A 17,770-nucleotide genomic window follows, 5' to 3' on the forward strand; every position below is an offset into this window, starting at 1 on the left:
AAGGTGGTGCTGCTAATCCACATCCCAGACATCAATGTCCTCCCCAATATCAGCAGGGTCCTGAGCTTCTTCAGGTGCTCTGCAATGCATCATCCTGCCTGTTAGCAAATGGATTTAGATATAGCTTGCATGCACAGTTTGCAGTCAGATAGCTGTAATAAATTTGGGGAAATCGTCTTTGACGAACCATAAACTCAACAGCTGGCTTTAATACGTCTAACAGAACACAATGTATAAATGGCATAATTTGTATTAACACGCTGGTAAACCTTTTAAGTTGCACCTGCTTGTATTAATGACATATAAGGTATATTTCTATACAGTTGTAATACTGCTGAAATTAAGGGCTAAGCACATTCACTGGAACAAGAAAATTGATCATGATTCAAGCAGAAATTGACCCTTTTGGTAACAATATACATATTTTGATTATCATACAGATTTATTATACAGATATATTGATTATCATATTTTATATATATATATATATAATATATTTATATAGAACTTGCGAAATAAATTGCGGTACAAAAGGTTCTATTTAAAGATTTGTAAAGTAATATGAAAGAAATATGACTCACCAAACCAAGACATGAACTGCACTACAAATTATCAGTTAAATGTAACAATAATAAATATTGCCTTTAAAACATAATGAGTGCTAACACATCGGTATTTTAGGGTTCTGATAGGAAACATTGTGAATACGATCTACATGGGGAAAAGAGCAAAGCGAGCTTTATTTATAGCACGTTACTCAAATGACAAAAAAAAAAACGTGCTTTATGTGAAGATTCAGATGGAAATTAAGAGAAAGAAAATGAAAAAAGTTGCTTATATTTGGTCAGCAGATATATTTGATGTTTACTGTAGTATTAGTTGTGGCTGAAGCACCAGTGTCCACTAGATGGATCCCTTCACCTCTCAGATTGATCAGGATCTGTAATAATAACCTCGCTACAGGTGGCTGTGCATACAGACGCCTCTGTGCTCTCAGTGGGGATGCAACACTCACCTCAGCCCGCCAGGTGGCAGCCTGTTCAAGCAGATATTCTCAGAATAAACCGGCCGGATTTCGGATGTACCGGCAGCAGTAACACGGTGCACCTGGCGGATCTGATCCGGGTGTAGGTTGTGTCTGCAGTTTTTGCTGATATAGCTTTTAATGACATCAACCTAGAGGAGGATAGCCTGATTTTGCATTTGAGCGGCGGTGTTTTTACCTGCTGCTCGTTTGTCTGGCAGCCTTTATTAAAGCGAGTTTGTTCGTGCTGTTTGTGGAGGGGAATCCGCGTCTCATAAGCTGCAACGGCATGACGCAATTCACACTCTCCTGCAGCAACACAATAACATATGAATCACCAGAGTACCGACGCTGGGGACGCTTTTCTATGGGCAGTAAATAGCATTTAAATGGTGAAAGAGAAGGGGTGTGTGGCGCTGACTATCCCCCATTCACCAAAATAATACACGCCCAGAGCTCGTGTGGCGTAAAAAAAAAAAGCAGCCGCGCGGGGGGGGGGGATCGGGTTTGATCAGTGTCTGTCTGACTCTCGCTGAGTGCACAGGCCAGCCAGCCCCATCGGTAGCCCGCCGCGCTCCGTCACCTCCGCAGGCTCCCGGCGCCGCACACAAAACGCGCTCCACGCAGGGATCCTCATCGCATTACGCAAAGATTCAAAGCCTGGATGCAGAGCGGACCAGTGGCCTGCACGTGAAGATGCGATAACTACGGTAAGATTAAACTTGCGTTTGCCTTATTTTGTGTCCCCCCCCCCCCACCCCGGTTTGTTTTGAGCATCAGCTGTTAAGTCCATGGGTGACAGCCGTAAATCAGCGCAGTCTCCGAGGAGGACAAAGAGGCAGGATGGAGCCACGGGAGCCGTAGCTTTGAATATTTTTGGATTCTTAGTGTTGATAATAGAAAAGCATGAGCATCACACACGAAATGAAGCTGTCAGGATGCTACAGTATACGACCCGGTGTACTGTGGTGTGTGTGCTTCCCTATTAAAGCACATTTCTGTGTCTGTTTCAGCTGTAACATCCTCCGTGTTTGGATAATGTTGTCTGTCACAGCTGTGTGGACTCCTGTAGTTTTAATGCACTGTGTAGGCAGGCGGCCGATGGATCTGTGGCTCTTCATGGTACCCTGCTGTGAACTGTACAGGTCTACATGAGCTACTCATCCCTCTCATCTTGGTCCCCCTTCCGGTAGCAGGCCACAGCATCACAGCCACACGGGATGTCATCGATCACCCCAGACTTTTATCTGTGTGTCACCTACTCACACCAAATCCCCCTCTTTATTCCAGGGATAGACCACCGTAGGCCTGGACGACGTTGCTTATACCTGTCGGATAGTTTAGAGGGACTTTCCTGCTCAGCATCCTCGTGTGAACTGGTTTCTGAAAGAGTAGTAATGTGGCTTTTAATACAGGTTTGTGATTAAATATGTTCTGCTACATTATGTGGAAATAATCGTAGGAGTTTTGTTTGACACTGACCTTGTTTTTTCCCTTTTATCGCCTACCACTCGTATGTCCCATTTAAATCTGATGGTGTGGCTGTTTCATGCGAGACACAAGTTCACAACATTAGCTAACATCTTTTTGTTGATTCACAGGGAAACAACCGTGGCTGGTTTGAAAGTAGATGACAACAGTTGTGCGTTAACCATTAAACAAATGTGTCTGTCTCTGTTTTTCTAGGCATGTTAGCACCATGACTGCAGGTTGTGCTGCAAGAGGAGATTGAATGCCTCTAAAATCTCAAGGTGAGACTTCTCCTCTCCTGCTTTGACCGTGTGTGTGTGTGTGTGTGTGTGTGTGTGTGTGTGTGTGTTTGTGTGTGTGTGTCGGTGGGAGGTGGTAGTAGTGCTGGAATTGATCCAAGGCCTTGAACAGCAGCTCCCTGCCTCACTTTCTTATCTCCTTCATCTGGACCTCTCTTACTCAACCACAACTCATCCACATCTTTAATATATGCACGTGACTCCGTCTGAATGCAAAGACGTACGTCTGTATACATTTTTGTATTCTGCTTTTGTGACTCTTGCACCAACATTTCCCACTGAGGTGTGTTGGTAGATGAAGGGGAGTACTCTTTCTTAAGCTTAAATACACAAATCGCTGTGAGGGTAAAAGCAAACAGTGGCAGCTGAACCACCTGAATAAGCCTTTGTTTGTGGATTAAAATATGAACAAAGATTACATGCGTGTGTGTGTGTGTGTGTGTGTGTGTGTGTGTGTGTGTGTGTGTGTGTGTAAAGCTGAAGAAGTCGATGTGATTGGATAAGAGCCCTACCTGCCTGCCTACCTGTGCAATACTTCTGTAAACATTACTTCTACAATAGTAATAACCAGGGTTATTCCTCCTACTCGGGTAGGATGTCAATGATGATACAAAACTGAGCCAGATAAAACAGTGTATATGTGAACTCTGAGAGGTCCCTGGAGGATGAATTACACTAAAGAATGGGATATGTGTGTTGTTCCTGTTTTGAGACGTGACGTTGAGAGAATATTGCGCGTTCCAGCTAATTCTTGTTGGACCTCAACTTCTCCTTATCAATATATAAATTAATGATTTGTCATACTGTTGCAGACATCTGGCTCCCCAGACAGGAGTTTTATTCTGAGGTTGAAAGCAGATCATTACATGATAAGACGAAGGGCAGAGCCAGCCTTTAGCCAAGTCTTTAAGAGACGTAGCACCACCAGCAAGCCAGACACCAGAGCTAGAGATGCACCTTTACTGATATCAGTCTGATACTGACTCAAAAAGCCTGATCGGGTATCTTTGACAATGGGCCGATCTGGTTTCGGATACCATTATTTTAATATAACTGTTCAGTACATTTATATCTGTGTTTGTTACACCCAGTCACTTCCACACAGTGAGGCATGCGGCTGGTATTGGATCGATACTCGGTATCGGTCGATACCCAGAGCACTTATTGGCGTCCACATACTTTTGGCCATGTAGTGTCAGTGTGGTCTGAGTTCTGCGATACTGATGCTGCAAGAAGCGTGATTTTGCTTATGGATTTGTGTGTGAGATAACTGACACACACAGCACTGTTTTGACGTGAAAGGACATGCACAAATGCATTCACACGTTATGTTCACGCTCCATATCCACATGCTCGGCGTTAAAATGAAAAAGCCACTGGCGCTCGTCACTGTGACGTGCGTGCGCACTCGCTGACCAGCTATTGACCAGGATATGAGTTCAATAAAGGCACACTCACGAAAGCACATCTTCGACTCAACAGCTGAGCTAGAAAAAGCTGGAAAAAGAAGTGTTTCTGTTGAAGATGCATCCGTTTGCCAAAACAGGAAGTTAACGTGAGAGAGAAGGGAGGAAGCCTACACACTGAACACACACTTGTAATGCACACACTGTGCAAGCCAGAGGTGCACTTCACCCATGCCAAACCAACAATTAGTCATACTGACAATATTGTTGTTATGTCTGTGTAGCCAAAGCCTAATACATCTTATTCATTGTCAAAAACAGTTAAATACACAGTAGAGAGTTGGGGTGTAATGATACATTGATGTTGAAAGATATATCAATTCAATGATCAACGATCCAATATCATCTGTGCAAAATGAACACGTCGACGCATATAAACAACGTTAAGATACGCCTTTACTGTTGCATCCATTTAAGTTTGGTTTCCGTGAGTTTCTGCATGTGCAGCCTTATCTCGAATGACCCTAAGATGCTATCTGACAACTTGTTTCATGGTTGTTCCTCTTAAGATGGACGAAAGGATCCGTCTCTTACTTACCACCAGCACTGCTGCCTTTTGAGATCACAGACGCAGAAAGTTTGATACAGCAAAGATTACAGGTTTCCACACGCAGAGCGCGCTGTTAGAAATACACCCTTTTGTCATGTCATGTAACTCATACGCTAATTCTGCTCAGTGTCTGTGCTGATGCAGCTATTGTGTGGCACATCACTGTCAAAAACGGGGGGGGGGGGGGGGCATTAATGGATGAGGTATTTTGTGCACAAGCATAAATGGTTTATTTTGTGTTAACACCATGAGAGCTCGCAACAACTTCACACAGCGATCCATGAATACTAATTTCACAAGATTCTTTTCCGTTCTTCTCTGATTAGCCTCGGGCTATTATCTCTCCATCCTCAATTTCACAGTCTGTCTACGATGGCTCTCGATTACTGCACAGTATTCCCCTGCACTCTCTCAAATTCTGAAAAACAGCACCACTGACTCGGCCCGCTTACTCCCGTTGTTCATACTGGATGAAAGCAAAGCAGCATTTCTAATGTCAACACACTCGCTGTTGATTTTCTTTCCCCTGTCTCTGCCTCCCCCCCCCCACGCCTCCCTCCCTCCCTCCCTCCATCACTCCATTCATCATGTAAAAGGCTGGATTATAACTAATACCAAACCCTCCGGCTGTTTGCGGGTTGTCAAGCAGCTTTTACACAGATTATAAATTGCGTAATGTATTTGGATGCCCGTGTGATTGTGTGTGTTCAGTCAGGGCTGCGCGTTCCACCTTTTGATCTCTTAAGTGTCAAATCGGGTTAGTCGACACCAGACATCGATATTCGATGCAAAATCCGCTAATTATCGAAGCAGAGCGTTAAACCTGTATGGGCGATTCAGCAGCTCGTAATGCGTTTATGTCTCACAGAGAAGAAGAGCTGAAGATGTCAGGAGAAAGTGTATTGATCAGCCATAATTAGAGGTTATTAATTGATCAGGTGGTCTTCTTGTCTGTGAGTACAGCTAAAGGATGAACAAACACACTTTCTCTCTTGTCTTTCTCTCGCCTCAAAAAGGTAGATCTAAGCTTCTTCCATTCTGTTTGGTGCTTTGGTTTAGCGCCTACGCATCCTACACACACACAGACACACTCACACACACAGACACACACACACACACACACACACAGAGAACCGTTCACTGAAGATTTGAACAAACAGTCCACACACTCCGAGGAGACCAGGGTTGTACAGTGAGGAGGAGCTGCCTCGACAAACAAAAGGACGCGGGGATAAGTGCGGAAACAAGATGAAAGCTTCACTGTTGGCATGGCAACCACCAGATGATCTGCATGGCGAGGTTTGATGTTTGGCGAGTTGACGGTGGATTCTGGGTTGGAGACGGAGACGTGGAGAAAACCGGTTTGATCCAGCAGAGCTGCGTGAGTGCTCTTTATCTCCCTGGCTGTTGTTTTAGTGTCGTTGTTTTTGTTTTTTTAATTCTCCTTTTCGTTACGAGATGCTCGCCGTCAAACCTCTGCTCAGTGTTTCCTCTGATGCTGCGCACGGTGGTGTCAAGTCGATGAGCTCAGACCCTGGAGCAGCGCTCTGTGTGTGCACAGTGCGTGTGTTCATGTGTGCATTTGGAGGTTTGAGGTCTGTTGCTGTTACGTAAATCTATTGTTCTAACAGGCTTATTGACACGTCACACAGTAATGGTGTCAGTGTTGTATACTATATATATTAGTGCTGGGCAACGATTAAAATCTTTAATCGCGATTAATCGCATGTATTTTTTGCGATTAATCGCGATTAATCGCATTGTTATGGCAAAGTTCAATAATGAATTCAAAAGTAGTGTATTGTGCACTTTTATTTTAAAAGTACTGCTATATGAACAAAAGGGCAATAACATTTGGTTTAAACACTTTAAACACATCAGGTTGTTGTTAGCAGCAGTATTCCCTTTACACAGTAGCAGTTCTATCTCTTCACTATCTGTGCTCAGTGTGCTGACTGTGTGTGAAGCGACCCACTGCTGTGCAACAGGAATAACTTGTTTCAGCATGTTTCATCTAAATGTCTGACTTGTGTCTTCATGACAGTCGGAGCATGTGAATGCAGCTCTACTGTTCATCAACATAATGCTGTAACTCCGAGGTGATGACGGTGACCCAGCGATCAAAGAGTAAAGACACTTTACAAACCGAAAATCCATTTTAATCAAAAAGAACGTTAAGTGGCAACAGTTTACTGGTTCCAGTTTCCCAAGTGTCAAACGACTTCTTTTTCAGTTAAATTAATATATTTAGGTTTTTGGACTGTTGGTCAGGTAAAACAAGCTCTGGGAAACTGTGATCACTTTCCCCTATTTTCTGACATTTTATAGATTTAATTGATCAATAGAAAAGCAATTCTTACTTTAAATCGTAATGAATGTAATCTCTAGTTGCAGCCCTCATCTTGCATATTGACATTGTCATCCTATACTTTCAGTTTGGTCAAACCTCGCTGTGCTCTGGCTTGTGTGTCTGCTGTGGAAAGAGCAGTCCTGCTCAAAACTTTGTGCTTGCGTCACTTTTTCATCTTTTCCTAGAAAGTCAGTGATCTCCCTCGAGGCTCTGTCCTTTCTTTACCGTTTCTTTTCTCCATGCACATCCCTTTATACCTCCATCCAGCTTTAAGTGGCCAGCCAGGTGTCGTGGGACAAACCCCTCGACAGCCTCGCAGATCTATTTTAAGAACGGCTGCTTGCGTTAACTTGTTCGCGGTCAGTCAGGTGTGAGTTCCTTTGACTTCTGCAAGTTAAAGAGATGTAGTGCGGCCTTAGATTATGTGGCAGTGAACCCTGAAATCCATGTTTAGCTCTTCTTTCTCCAGTGCCGTGCCATCTTGTCTCTTATTGTCACCCCCCTGCATTTCTTCATAAGCATATGTACATTTACAAATATAGGTGTACGATACTGCATCTGTATGTGGTATAACCAGGGTGCTGGTGATGACAGGGACCAGTGTTCCCTGGAGAGAGCAGTGGAGCATGAAACAAAGGCCTGTGTTGTGTTAACCTGCGTGCTCTCTGCTGTGTGACAAAGGACCCTCCTCAGCCTTTGTCTCTTTCTCTCTCTCTCTCTCTACCTGCTTTAGGTGCGCTGTCACTGTTGTTTGCATCCAGGCAACTGCACATGTCGTGTGACTAAGGAGCAAATTTCTGTGTGTGTGCTTGTTAGTGAGTGCATGTGTGTGTCTCTAGGCTGTTAGTGACAATCGACTGCTCCATCAGCCTCTCTCTTTTTCTCCCTGTGTGTGTGTGTGTGTGTGTGTGTGTGTGTGTGTGTGTGTGCGCATGCTGTGTTCATCTTGAGTCTCTCTGTCTCACCCGATCTATCTCCCTGGTGTCACCCACCCCTTTTAATGCCTCGCCGACTTGTTTCTTACTCGACTCGCTCTCCATTTTCCTCCTGCCCCATTTTTTTTCACACAGTCATCTGCTCAGTATGCTTCTGACGCTGGCCTTCATTTCTTTTTTTCCTCATTTTACTTTTCTGTTTGATCTTCCTTCTGTGGAAACTTGGCACGCTAACTCAACATCCTTTCAGCAGAGGTCACGTCAGTCTGTCCTCGACGCATCCAATCGCATCAGCACCCTGTTACTTAAAGAGCATTATTCAGTGGTTTGGGTCAGGCACAGATTACGGTGGCCTGAATTGGACATAATGGTGAAGTTCTCAATTGAACAAATACAGTAAGCAGGAATCCAACAGAAACACCCACAAAATATATCATAATGCAAATAATCTGCAGCCCACATCGTCCTCGTCATTGCAAAGATGTGGATGTGTTATTTCCATCAGAGGCTTGAAAAGTAGGTTTTTAATAGCCTAAAAGCTCAGCACCTGCTGAAGTAACTGTTGAGTCATTGGTATTGATCCATGACTTACATTAAACCCCATAAATACAGAGATATTGCAGCCATTTTGTGCTAAAAGGTGTGGGGGATTACTACCTCATATGTGGAAAAAGAAAAGTTGTATTAAGCCTTTTGTGGCTCCAGAGGAAGCTGCGTGATGTCTGATAAATATGACTCAACTGGTGGCACTTGAGTCATCTCAGCTTGAGTCATCTCAGCTTGAGTCATCTCAGCTTGAGTCATCTCAGCTTGAGTCATCTCAGCTTGAGTCATCTCAGCTTGAGTCATCTCAGCTTGAGTCATCTCAGCTTGAATCATCTCAGCTTAAGGCTACATTAGCTACTGCCATAACACACCCAAGACTTCAAACCAACCTGTTTTATTGTTGGTAATGTCGCACCAGACGTAGACATGGAAGAATAACAAAGTTTTTTTACATCGTGAGTCAGACTATGTCAGGAGTTCAATGCTAAATTGCTGCAGGACTCTTTTTAACGTACTTTTTAATGGGCGTTTTTATTATTATAATGTTCATTTAGTCTCCCATTTTGTCTCTTTCTCTTTCACCTCCCTCTCTCTATTAATTCAATGAGGTCAACCTGTGATTCATACAGAAGGAAGCAGAGTCTCACAAACCAATGTTACAATGTATTCATAATCAATAGACATGACCTGTTATGCAGGTATTGCGCATGACCTATTGATTAAAGAGATGTAACACGCAACGTGTCATACTCTGAAAACCACACCCACCGCATGGGAAAACGATTGGCGCCACAATATGCAACCAAGGACTGAAACAAACAAACATAATGCCTGTAGCAGCTGAAAACATCCGATTTCATTCATATATTCTAAACGGGTGAGTTGTATTCAAATTCACACCTGTACAGTCGTCATGAACGGGAATATTAGTTTTAGAGATCAAACGTTTTTTTTGTTCCAAGCTGTAAACATGTTCATTTCTGCTGTAAAGTTGGGCATTTTAACACGGGGGTCTACTGAGATGGACTCGCTTTTGGAGCCAACCTCAAGTGGCCTTTTGATGAACCTTTTGGCACTTCCGCATACTTAACCCTAACCTGCATGCTTTAGCTTAACTTACAGAAAGAGTCAGCCTTAAACTGAAATTTGGACAAAACACTTCGGCATACTGAGTGTCAGGACCCACAGTTTTCCCATTCTTCATTCTGATGCCTTATAAAAACTTAGTTCAGGGTTCTGAGCCAGTCTAGCTGTTTCCCCTTCTTTCTAGTCTCCATGCTAAGCTAACTGGGTTCTGGCTGTAGCCTCCTACTTTACCGTACAGTATCAAGTATCCAGCTTCTCATCCAACTCTCCACCAGAAAGTGAAGTATACTTTCAAAAAGTATCAAACTTTTGCTTTAAGTTCAATACACTTGTGCAGATGTTCTACCCGACTTCCTGTCATTTCTTACTCTATCTTTAACAACAACACCCATAATCTCTAAATGTGAAAACGTACCCCAGCGTTTGCTCCCTGGTGTTGTGCGACTCTCGTGAAAGGACAGCGGAGCCTCACCTCTCGCTCTCCACACGCCTCCTCGGGGCGTGATATTTGTCAGGGTGTGTGACAGTCCAGAAGTATCTACCCATCCATCAAATGCAGACAGAGGAGAGGGAGACCCAGTGGAAAAAAAAAAAGAGGAAGAAAGAGAGACTGAAATGAAGGCACATATGAAATTTTATGCAGCATCTGACAAACTCAATGTATCAGCTAGCAGGAATAAAACAAGCGGAAAATACAGAAATGCTGCTTTTTGAGCAGCTGGAGGTGTTCAATCAATTAAGCGTGCTTCTTGGCTCTTCAAAAATTTAGTAAATTGGTGGTTTTTCAGTGGTTCATTCAGCTGAGAGAAAAGAGACTCATTATGCTGAAGGCGGCACAAACTGTTGACCATACATACAGCTCCATCTCTCTCTCAGCAGCCACTCTGTACCTCCCTCCTCTTCACCGCTCGTCCTCGTCGTTTTTCCCCTTCTGTGCCCAGTTATGAAGACACATGTGAATTAAAATGGTGTCAATGTATTTTAAGTTGAAGCAGGAAGGGATTACAGATTGTGGATAAGGAAATGTATCTATTTTTAGATATCAAATATTACAAAATTACAAAATAAAATTCTCTTGTATTTTCTGCTTTTCTCTCCGGTCCCCTGTGTTTACTTTGCATCCCTGTTCTTTTTCTACTGTCTGTTCACCCTCTTCTATCATTCTTATACCCTGCTGCTTTTAACCCCCCTCCCCTCCTCTCTTCTCTCCTGGGGGGCGCTGGCCTTAGCTGATTAGAGTGGCCCTGCTTGCCTTGATCAATTGGATGAGTCTCAGTGCCAGACTCCTCTCCTCATCCTCATCCAGAAGCGGCTAAAACAAACACAGGGCTTTTTTAATGGCAGTGGTGCACCGAGGAGAGGACGGAACTAAAACTGTGTTTCCAATATGTCATCTATGTTTTAGCTCTCATGTAGCCTACGATTTGTTGGGCTTTATATGAGCCACATTCATTCAAATTAATGTAAAAAAAAATGTCTTTGAAGTTGCTACAAGTAACTTTTAGATAGTTATAAAACAGTTTCAAATTCATTCTAATGCCTCTACATGACCCACATAAGCATACGAGACCATCAGCGAGAGGATTAGCTATTTCTATATTGTTAACGCTTGTCATCGGGGCCGACGAAATCAGATCAAACTATTCCACCGGCAGCAATCAGCCCACTGCTGACGGACCCTGATCCGGCTTTGTTGCCACCTTCGACCTGCAGTTGGAGCTTCGCCTCGCAGCTCCCCCGGCTTCCGCTACCGCTTTAGTCCACTGGGCCCAAATCAACACAAAATGAATGTTCTCCAAAGTAGCTTCAACTGTATCGAAATGTAGAAGGAAATAACATAGAAGAAGTAGGTATCTAGGTATCTTTTTATCCCAATGTAGCGTACTGTAGAGAGCTAAGACAATTTAAACATTTTTTATATACTTCAACTAACAACTATTTTCACTATTGATTAATCTGGCGGTTACTTTCTTGTATAACTGATTATCGTATCGTCTATAAAAAAAAAAAGCCAAGAGGTTCTGAAAAACATCACAACATTCCAGCTGAACCCTGTATGCTCTGATGAAGGTCCTTTAGACCGAAAGCTTAGATACAGTAGACTCTGCATAGGTCTAAGTGAGCACCTTATTTAAGATTATCCTTCAGTTGCTATGAATTATGAAAGAAAAGCAGCTGGAACCAGTAACTATTTGGCAGTTTTGCTTGAAAATAAAGAAAAATTCTTATCAAAGTGGTTGCTGATTCATTTTCTTTCAATCAAAATCATTGTCTTGCCTTTTCAGTTGTGCATGCATGTGGACATTAAGGACACAAACGGAACACACCAGTGCCTAACATGGCACTTTTAGAATACGAGGTTTATTCATCAGTGGCATTTGCATGATTCTGTGTCTTTCGGCTGCACGCTCCTGAAACCTGTCTCCAGGAAAACGTGGAACCATCCTTCTCTGCTCACCCTGTCGACCTCCACAATGCTTTAATCCGTCCTTCAAGCTTCTATGACGACAGAACCCACTTCCACCTCCCCGGCTCTGTCTCCCCACTCATTTGTCTCCTCCCTCCTCTCCCCTCTTCCACCACTCTCTCTCTCGCCTGTGTCATCCTCCCCATTTTCTGAATCCCACTTCAAATACAAGCTTGTCTCTGAAAGGTCGTCTGCAGCCTCTACAGGCCCCCCCCCGTGGCTCTCCATCTTTCTTCCTTTTTGTGGCTCTCTCTTTTCCGTCTCTCTCTTTCCTTGTTTTCATTCGATCCGCCGTGCCACCGAGCACGGCCATGGCAGAAGCAACACACGGACACAGAACCCAGTGTAGCACAGCCAACTGAAAGGCTGGCTGGGAAAGTCAAATGCTCTGTTATTCCATCCCGGCAAATACAATCTCTGGAGATGCGGTGCCAGCCGGAGAGCCCCGAGGGACATTGGGGCTTTCTCAGAAATGCAGACAATCACACAAGCTAACTGCTCTGTAGTTTCTCTCCTTTCATTACGGGACATTTCTATCAACCGTGCAGAGTGACTGTGTGTGTGTGTGTGTGTGAGTGTGTGTGTGTGTGTGTGTGTCTTACTGTGTGTGCTTGTTTTGCCCTGCCTGTTTGATAATGCTAACCAGGGATGATGGACTCATGGCGATGTGGAAGAACAAACCGGCACAATAACTCGAGGCCTCATTCAGTGAAATCACTGCATGATGAATGACTGTGGTTCCGCTTAGTTGGGACTCCACAATAGACGCCTTGTTCCTGTGATCACTAGAGCCTAACGGCTGCTTTGTTGTGTGATTATGTCCTGCATATTGTTATATGTGGGTAGGGGAAGGAGGGTTTGTTATATTTATGTGTATGTTTATGCTTTTTACCATCCCGTAAAGCACAGAAATAATGCAAGACATGACAGTTATAGCCTCAGTAAAAGATTCAATTTAAGGACTAAATGACGGACACAAGAAATTAAATGAGCATTATCGCAACAATATTATAGCTATTAGTATAAATGAATAAAAATACATTTTTGTTGTTGTTGATTGAAAGCAGCACATTTTGAGGTTCATCATTTTAAATTTAGCACATCAGTTTAAAGCTGCACTAATTTATATTTTTATATGAAGTAAGAGTTCAATGATTATGTGTAATGTGAAGGATGTTACCCACCGAGAATCAGCATTTTAGTATCTTTCAGCTCATTGTTTTGGATTTATGTATCGCAACTTTACTGTTTTGCTTCGATCTCACAGCTCTCATTTATCACCATATCCAGCAGCAGCACTCGATGGAACGGACAGTACTCTAACAGCTACATTCATAGCATCAAAGTATTGGACATAAATTATCCAGGTGACCAGAAACATGACTCCAAATGAATGTTAACGTTGCTCTGTATCTGCTGGATGGGGGAAAGAAGTTGCTAACATGTTAGCCATATCAACTTTCTAAGGCGACAATATGTCGCTGTCAATGTTGTGTTTTTCGGCTTGTTGCACTGCCACCACCTGGACAAAATAATCAACTTTATGTAGTTTTAAGTTCAATAATAAGGATGTTTTTACATTCGCTCGTCAGAGAAGCAGCCTTCCTTTTTGTTTTCTCCTGTCTCGTCTTCACCACCTCACAGCATTTAGCCAGCTGCAGTCTGCCTCCCGTGGAGGGGGGGGGGGAGTTAAATACAGCTAAAGATGCTGAAGGCCCATCTCCTCAAGGCGCATGTGTTCTGAAGTAACCCATTAATCATGTTGCCATAGTGGGGGTTAGTGAGTGAGTAGGCTGCTGGTAAGACAGAGAGAGGCCAGGCCTGAGAGCAACTCTGTCTGTCAGCTAAAGCCTTGCATAATGAGGGCTAATGGATCGGAGAGCACGGACATACCTGTCCAGTCTACTCACATTAGGATGAATAGAGAGCTGCAGGGCTGTGTGCATGTGCATGGAGTTTGTAGATCGTGTAGGAGTCTCTGAAGTTATTTAATCAAATTGCTGATTTGCACTGCAATTTGTCAACTTCCTGGCTTGCACCGACGTTTCATACCAATGTTTCTGTGGTTATTAACGGTGTACTTTCTCTTTGTGTCTCTCGCAGGCTGTGAGCCTTGTGCAGGGTGGTGATGAGCACTCAGGGCAGCGGCAGCAGGGGAAGTGGCCAGCATGCTGACACTCCTCCCCCTCGTCACGCCCCCGGACCCAAGCTGCAGGTGCAGCGTTCCCTCTCTCGTGACACCATCACCATCCACTTCTCTGCTCTGGGGAAAGAGGAAGACGACGAGGAAGAGGAGCTCTACGACGTGCCTCCTGGATCTGCTGGGGCTGAATCTGAGCTCGATGGTGCAGGGGGGCTTCAAGGTCTAGCAGCTTCAGGGGCTGATGACCAGTCCGTCGCCACAGGCTTGGAGGCAAAAGAGGAGCTGCTGTTTGAATCTGCGGGTGGCGAGACCTCCTCTGGAGCTGCTGTGCTCCCTGTTTCATCCACCACCTTGTCTGTGCAACCGTCAGACCCACACACACCCTCTCCAGCCACGACTATTATCCCCAGCTCCACGCAGCCCCACCTGAGCTCCACCCCTCCTGCCAGCTCCTCCTGGCCCTCTGAACGACCCTCTGCCAACCCCCCATCCACGAGCTCCAGCTCCTCCTCCCCTTGCAAGTCTGCAGCGATGTCCTCCTCCAAGCCTTTCCTCAGCCTGGTCAGGTCCTTGTCCAATGATGTCGAGTCTCGAGAAACCGCTGCCGCCACTGTTACGCCATCGCACGCACGGCACCGTCACTTAATGAAATCTTTTGTTAAGTCTCTTTCCGCGGACACGTCGAAGGCTGAACATCAGGAAGGGCATCTTCACCACTATCTTCATCACCCCCCTCATCAGCAACAGCAAGTACAGCCATCCCAGCGGCCTCCACCTCGCAACATGCAGCTTTTTAAACAGTTCTCCCAGCCCCGCTTATGCTCCAGCCCCGTCATTGTCCCACAAGCAGGCGGAGACTCCAAAACAGCGCCCTGTTCCCCCATCACGTCCCCGGATGGCAGGTCTTTCTTCAAGGTCCAAGAGGTGGAGGCCAGGATAGAGGATACCAAGCGACGGCTGTCCGAGGTGATGTCAGACCCCCTGCAGCTTTTTAGTAAGATCATGGGGGATGAGTCTGGCGTGGGATCCGTTGCTACTCATCGGGCCAAATCGCTGTCCTCGAGTGCGTCAGAGCTCAGCGGAGCGGTAAACGGACACACAGAAGGTAACAACAACTATAGCATCAAGGAGGAGGAAGTGGCAGAAGAGGAAGAAACCCCCACCGGGAAGGGACCTGACTCTGTTTTTTTCTCCTTTCCGTCACTGGGACCGGCCCCAGCCCTCACCCAGGCCTCCTCGTTCACTTTCCCCAAATCCCCTTCCCTCACTCTGAGCCGCTACTCTATGTCGGCCCTGGTAGCTCGACAGGAAGACGAGGACTTCTGTGAACTTTACAGTGAAGACTTTGAGTTATGTACCGATACAGAAACACCAGATGGGGACCGCCCCGTGTCCCGGCAGCCCCATACTGGTAGCACTGGGTTGTGTAGTGAACTTGACTCAGAGGAGGAGGAGGAGAAAGAGGATGAGGATGAGGAGGAGGAGGAGGAGGAGGAGGAGGAGGAGTTGGAGTCCGTGCCAGTGACCGGCCTCATCTTCCTGACACAGTTGGTCTTCTCGTATATAGTCCTTCCAGTGCCACCATATGTATGTGCGGTGGTGCATGGGATAGTAGCTGGGTTCATGTTGGCCTTGCTGGTCCTCTGGCTGTCCTCTCCTCGACGCTCCTCGTCAGCGACGAGAAGAGGGAGGCGGAGGATAAAGCCCTGGAATGTGGCCCAACTGGATATCAAAGAACCGGGAACCTTCAAGGTGAGATAAAGCCTGGCCGAGTCTGGACCTGCTGCTATACGACTTCAACATGTAAACTCCTCAAAGACCATGGCTTTTGTAGCAGGTGTCCTTGATTCACTGGGCTCTAGGACTACTATCAAGGTCTTGCTCTGCTGCGACATAATTAATTGCACATTTGAGATGCATTCTTTGCGCATATTTACAGGAGAGTAACAGATTCTACGGCAAACTTGCATAAAACACCTCGTTCTATACGGCCAAGAGTCAAGATAACCTACGTATATTAGATTTATGCTGCAGTCACATGAAGAGGTTATCCGCACGCAGCATTTCAATTTATTGGACAAGAGCAAGAAAGTAAAATTAGTTGAGGCCGGCAGAGAATACCGGGCAATGTTAACGGTAGATGGCATTGCTGTCCAAAGTATAAGAATAATTACATAAAATAAAAATAATTATTATTTGTAAACAATACAACACAACCATAGCAACATGTTGCAATGCGTGCGTGTTGGTTTGCCCTTGCTGTCCAGATGATGACGTCCGTTTGCCTGATTCCATGTGAATGCAGCATTAGTACAGATTTTACACATGTAGTTCATGGTGTCTGTGATATTTGCCTATGGCACTGCATTATATCTCGCCGTGCTTTAAGTGAGAATACCATACAGTGCACAGAATGCAAAACGTCTGTGTTGGTTTACTATCAAGCATAAGTAGTTGTAGGTAGGATGTCCCAATGAGCTTTTGTTTTGTATCTGCACTACATTCACTTTCGCTCTAGCCAAGCGTTGAAATTTCCCCTGTTGTTTCAATTAAATTGGCTTTGCTCACAGAGCCTCCTTCGGGACTGATAAGGTGGGCGGTTGGATGAGAATTAAAGTCTATGCAGCCTCATGGGGACCAGCAGCAACATATTGGGGTTTTATTACACTTTTTCTCCAGTGATGGCGACAGTTCGGCTTTGAACCAAACATTTGAATGAGAACAGCTACCGCATTTGCCCTCTGTTCTCAGTTAACCTCACTCAGTGCTGCAGAAACTCTGCTGAAAGAGAAATGTTAAGTAGTTTGAGGGAGTTATGTAAGCATGTGTACTTGTATGTGTGTGTTAGTGAGTACCAAGCTGTTGCACAGGAGAGCTTTATAGCCAGAGGGCACAGCTGTTCCAAAAGAGGAGCTCTGCGGTTGTGCAGAACATGATACACACATTTGAACGATGGACCACAGAGCACACGAGTGCAGGCCAACAGCATCTTTCTCTTCCTCCGAGGATCAACAATGAAACGGTGTTTCAGATGCCCCACTTTATCTTTTGTTGTGTTGTGTGAACTTTGTGGCACCGCACCTCTGAGGGAGGGGTTTGTTTTGAGATATACTGCTGTGTGATTGGATTAGGATTCTAAAACAATACTACAAGGAGTGATGTTTATTGACTGTTGGCAGACAAAATCGTTGTATCCCTACATTTATTGTTCATGTTTTAAGAGTCGAGCCCAACAATACGTTGTGATATTATGATTTTCAGCATCTGTTTACGGTTGCTATTAACTAGTTAAAAAAAAATATATATATATATATATATATATAGATAGATATAGATGTATATATAGATATAGAGATATATCTATATATATGTGTATATATATATATATGTATATATACTGTATATGTATATATACTGTATATATATATATGTAT

General features: G+C 44.5%; 1 protein-coding gene across 2 annotated transcripts in view; it reads left to right on the plus strand.

Annotated features, from left to right (window-relative positions):
* The first annotated feature begins 1,122 nt into the window (after positions 1–1,122).
* tex2 (testis expressed 2) overlaps positions 1,123–17,770 on the plus strand; it is a 27,649-nt gene continuing 11,001 nt past the window's right edge. The window contains exons 1-3 of one of the 2 annotated variants that reach the window (XM_031872162.1): positions 1,123–1,734; positions 2,711–2,775; positions 14,297–16,088. In XM_031872162.1, coding sequence (XP_031728022.1) covers positions 14,322–16,088 — 1,767 coding nt within the window. In that variant the 5' untranslated portion in view covers positions 1,123–1,734; positions 2,711–2,775; positions 14,297–14,321. Of the gene's footprint in view, positions 1,735–2,710; positions 2,776–5,396; positions 6,191–14,296; positions 16,089–17,770 lie in introns of those variants that run through there. The other variant, XM_031872163.1, reaches the window with a different exon arrangement.

The sequence above is a fragment of the Anarrhichthys ocellatus genome, unplaced genomic scaffold, assembly GCF_004355925.1.
Source record: "Anarrhichthys ocellatus isolate YVR2014 unplaced genomic scaffold, GSC_Weel_1.0 scaffold62, whole genome shotgun sequence".
Taxonomy (NCBI): domain Eukaryota; kingdom Metazoa; phylum Chordata; class Actinopteri; order Perciformes; family Anarhichadidae; genus Anarrhichthys; species Anarrhichthys ocellatus.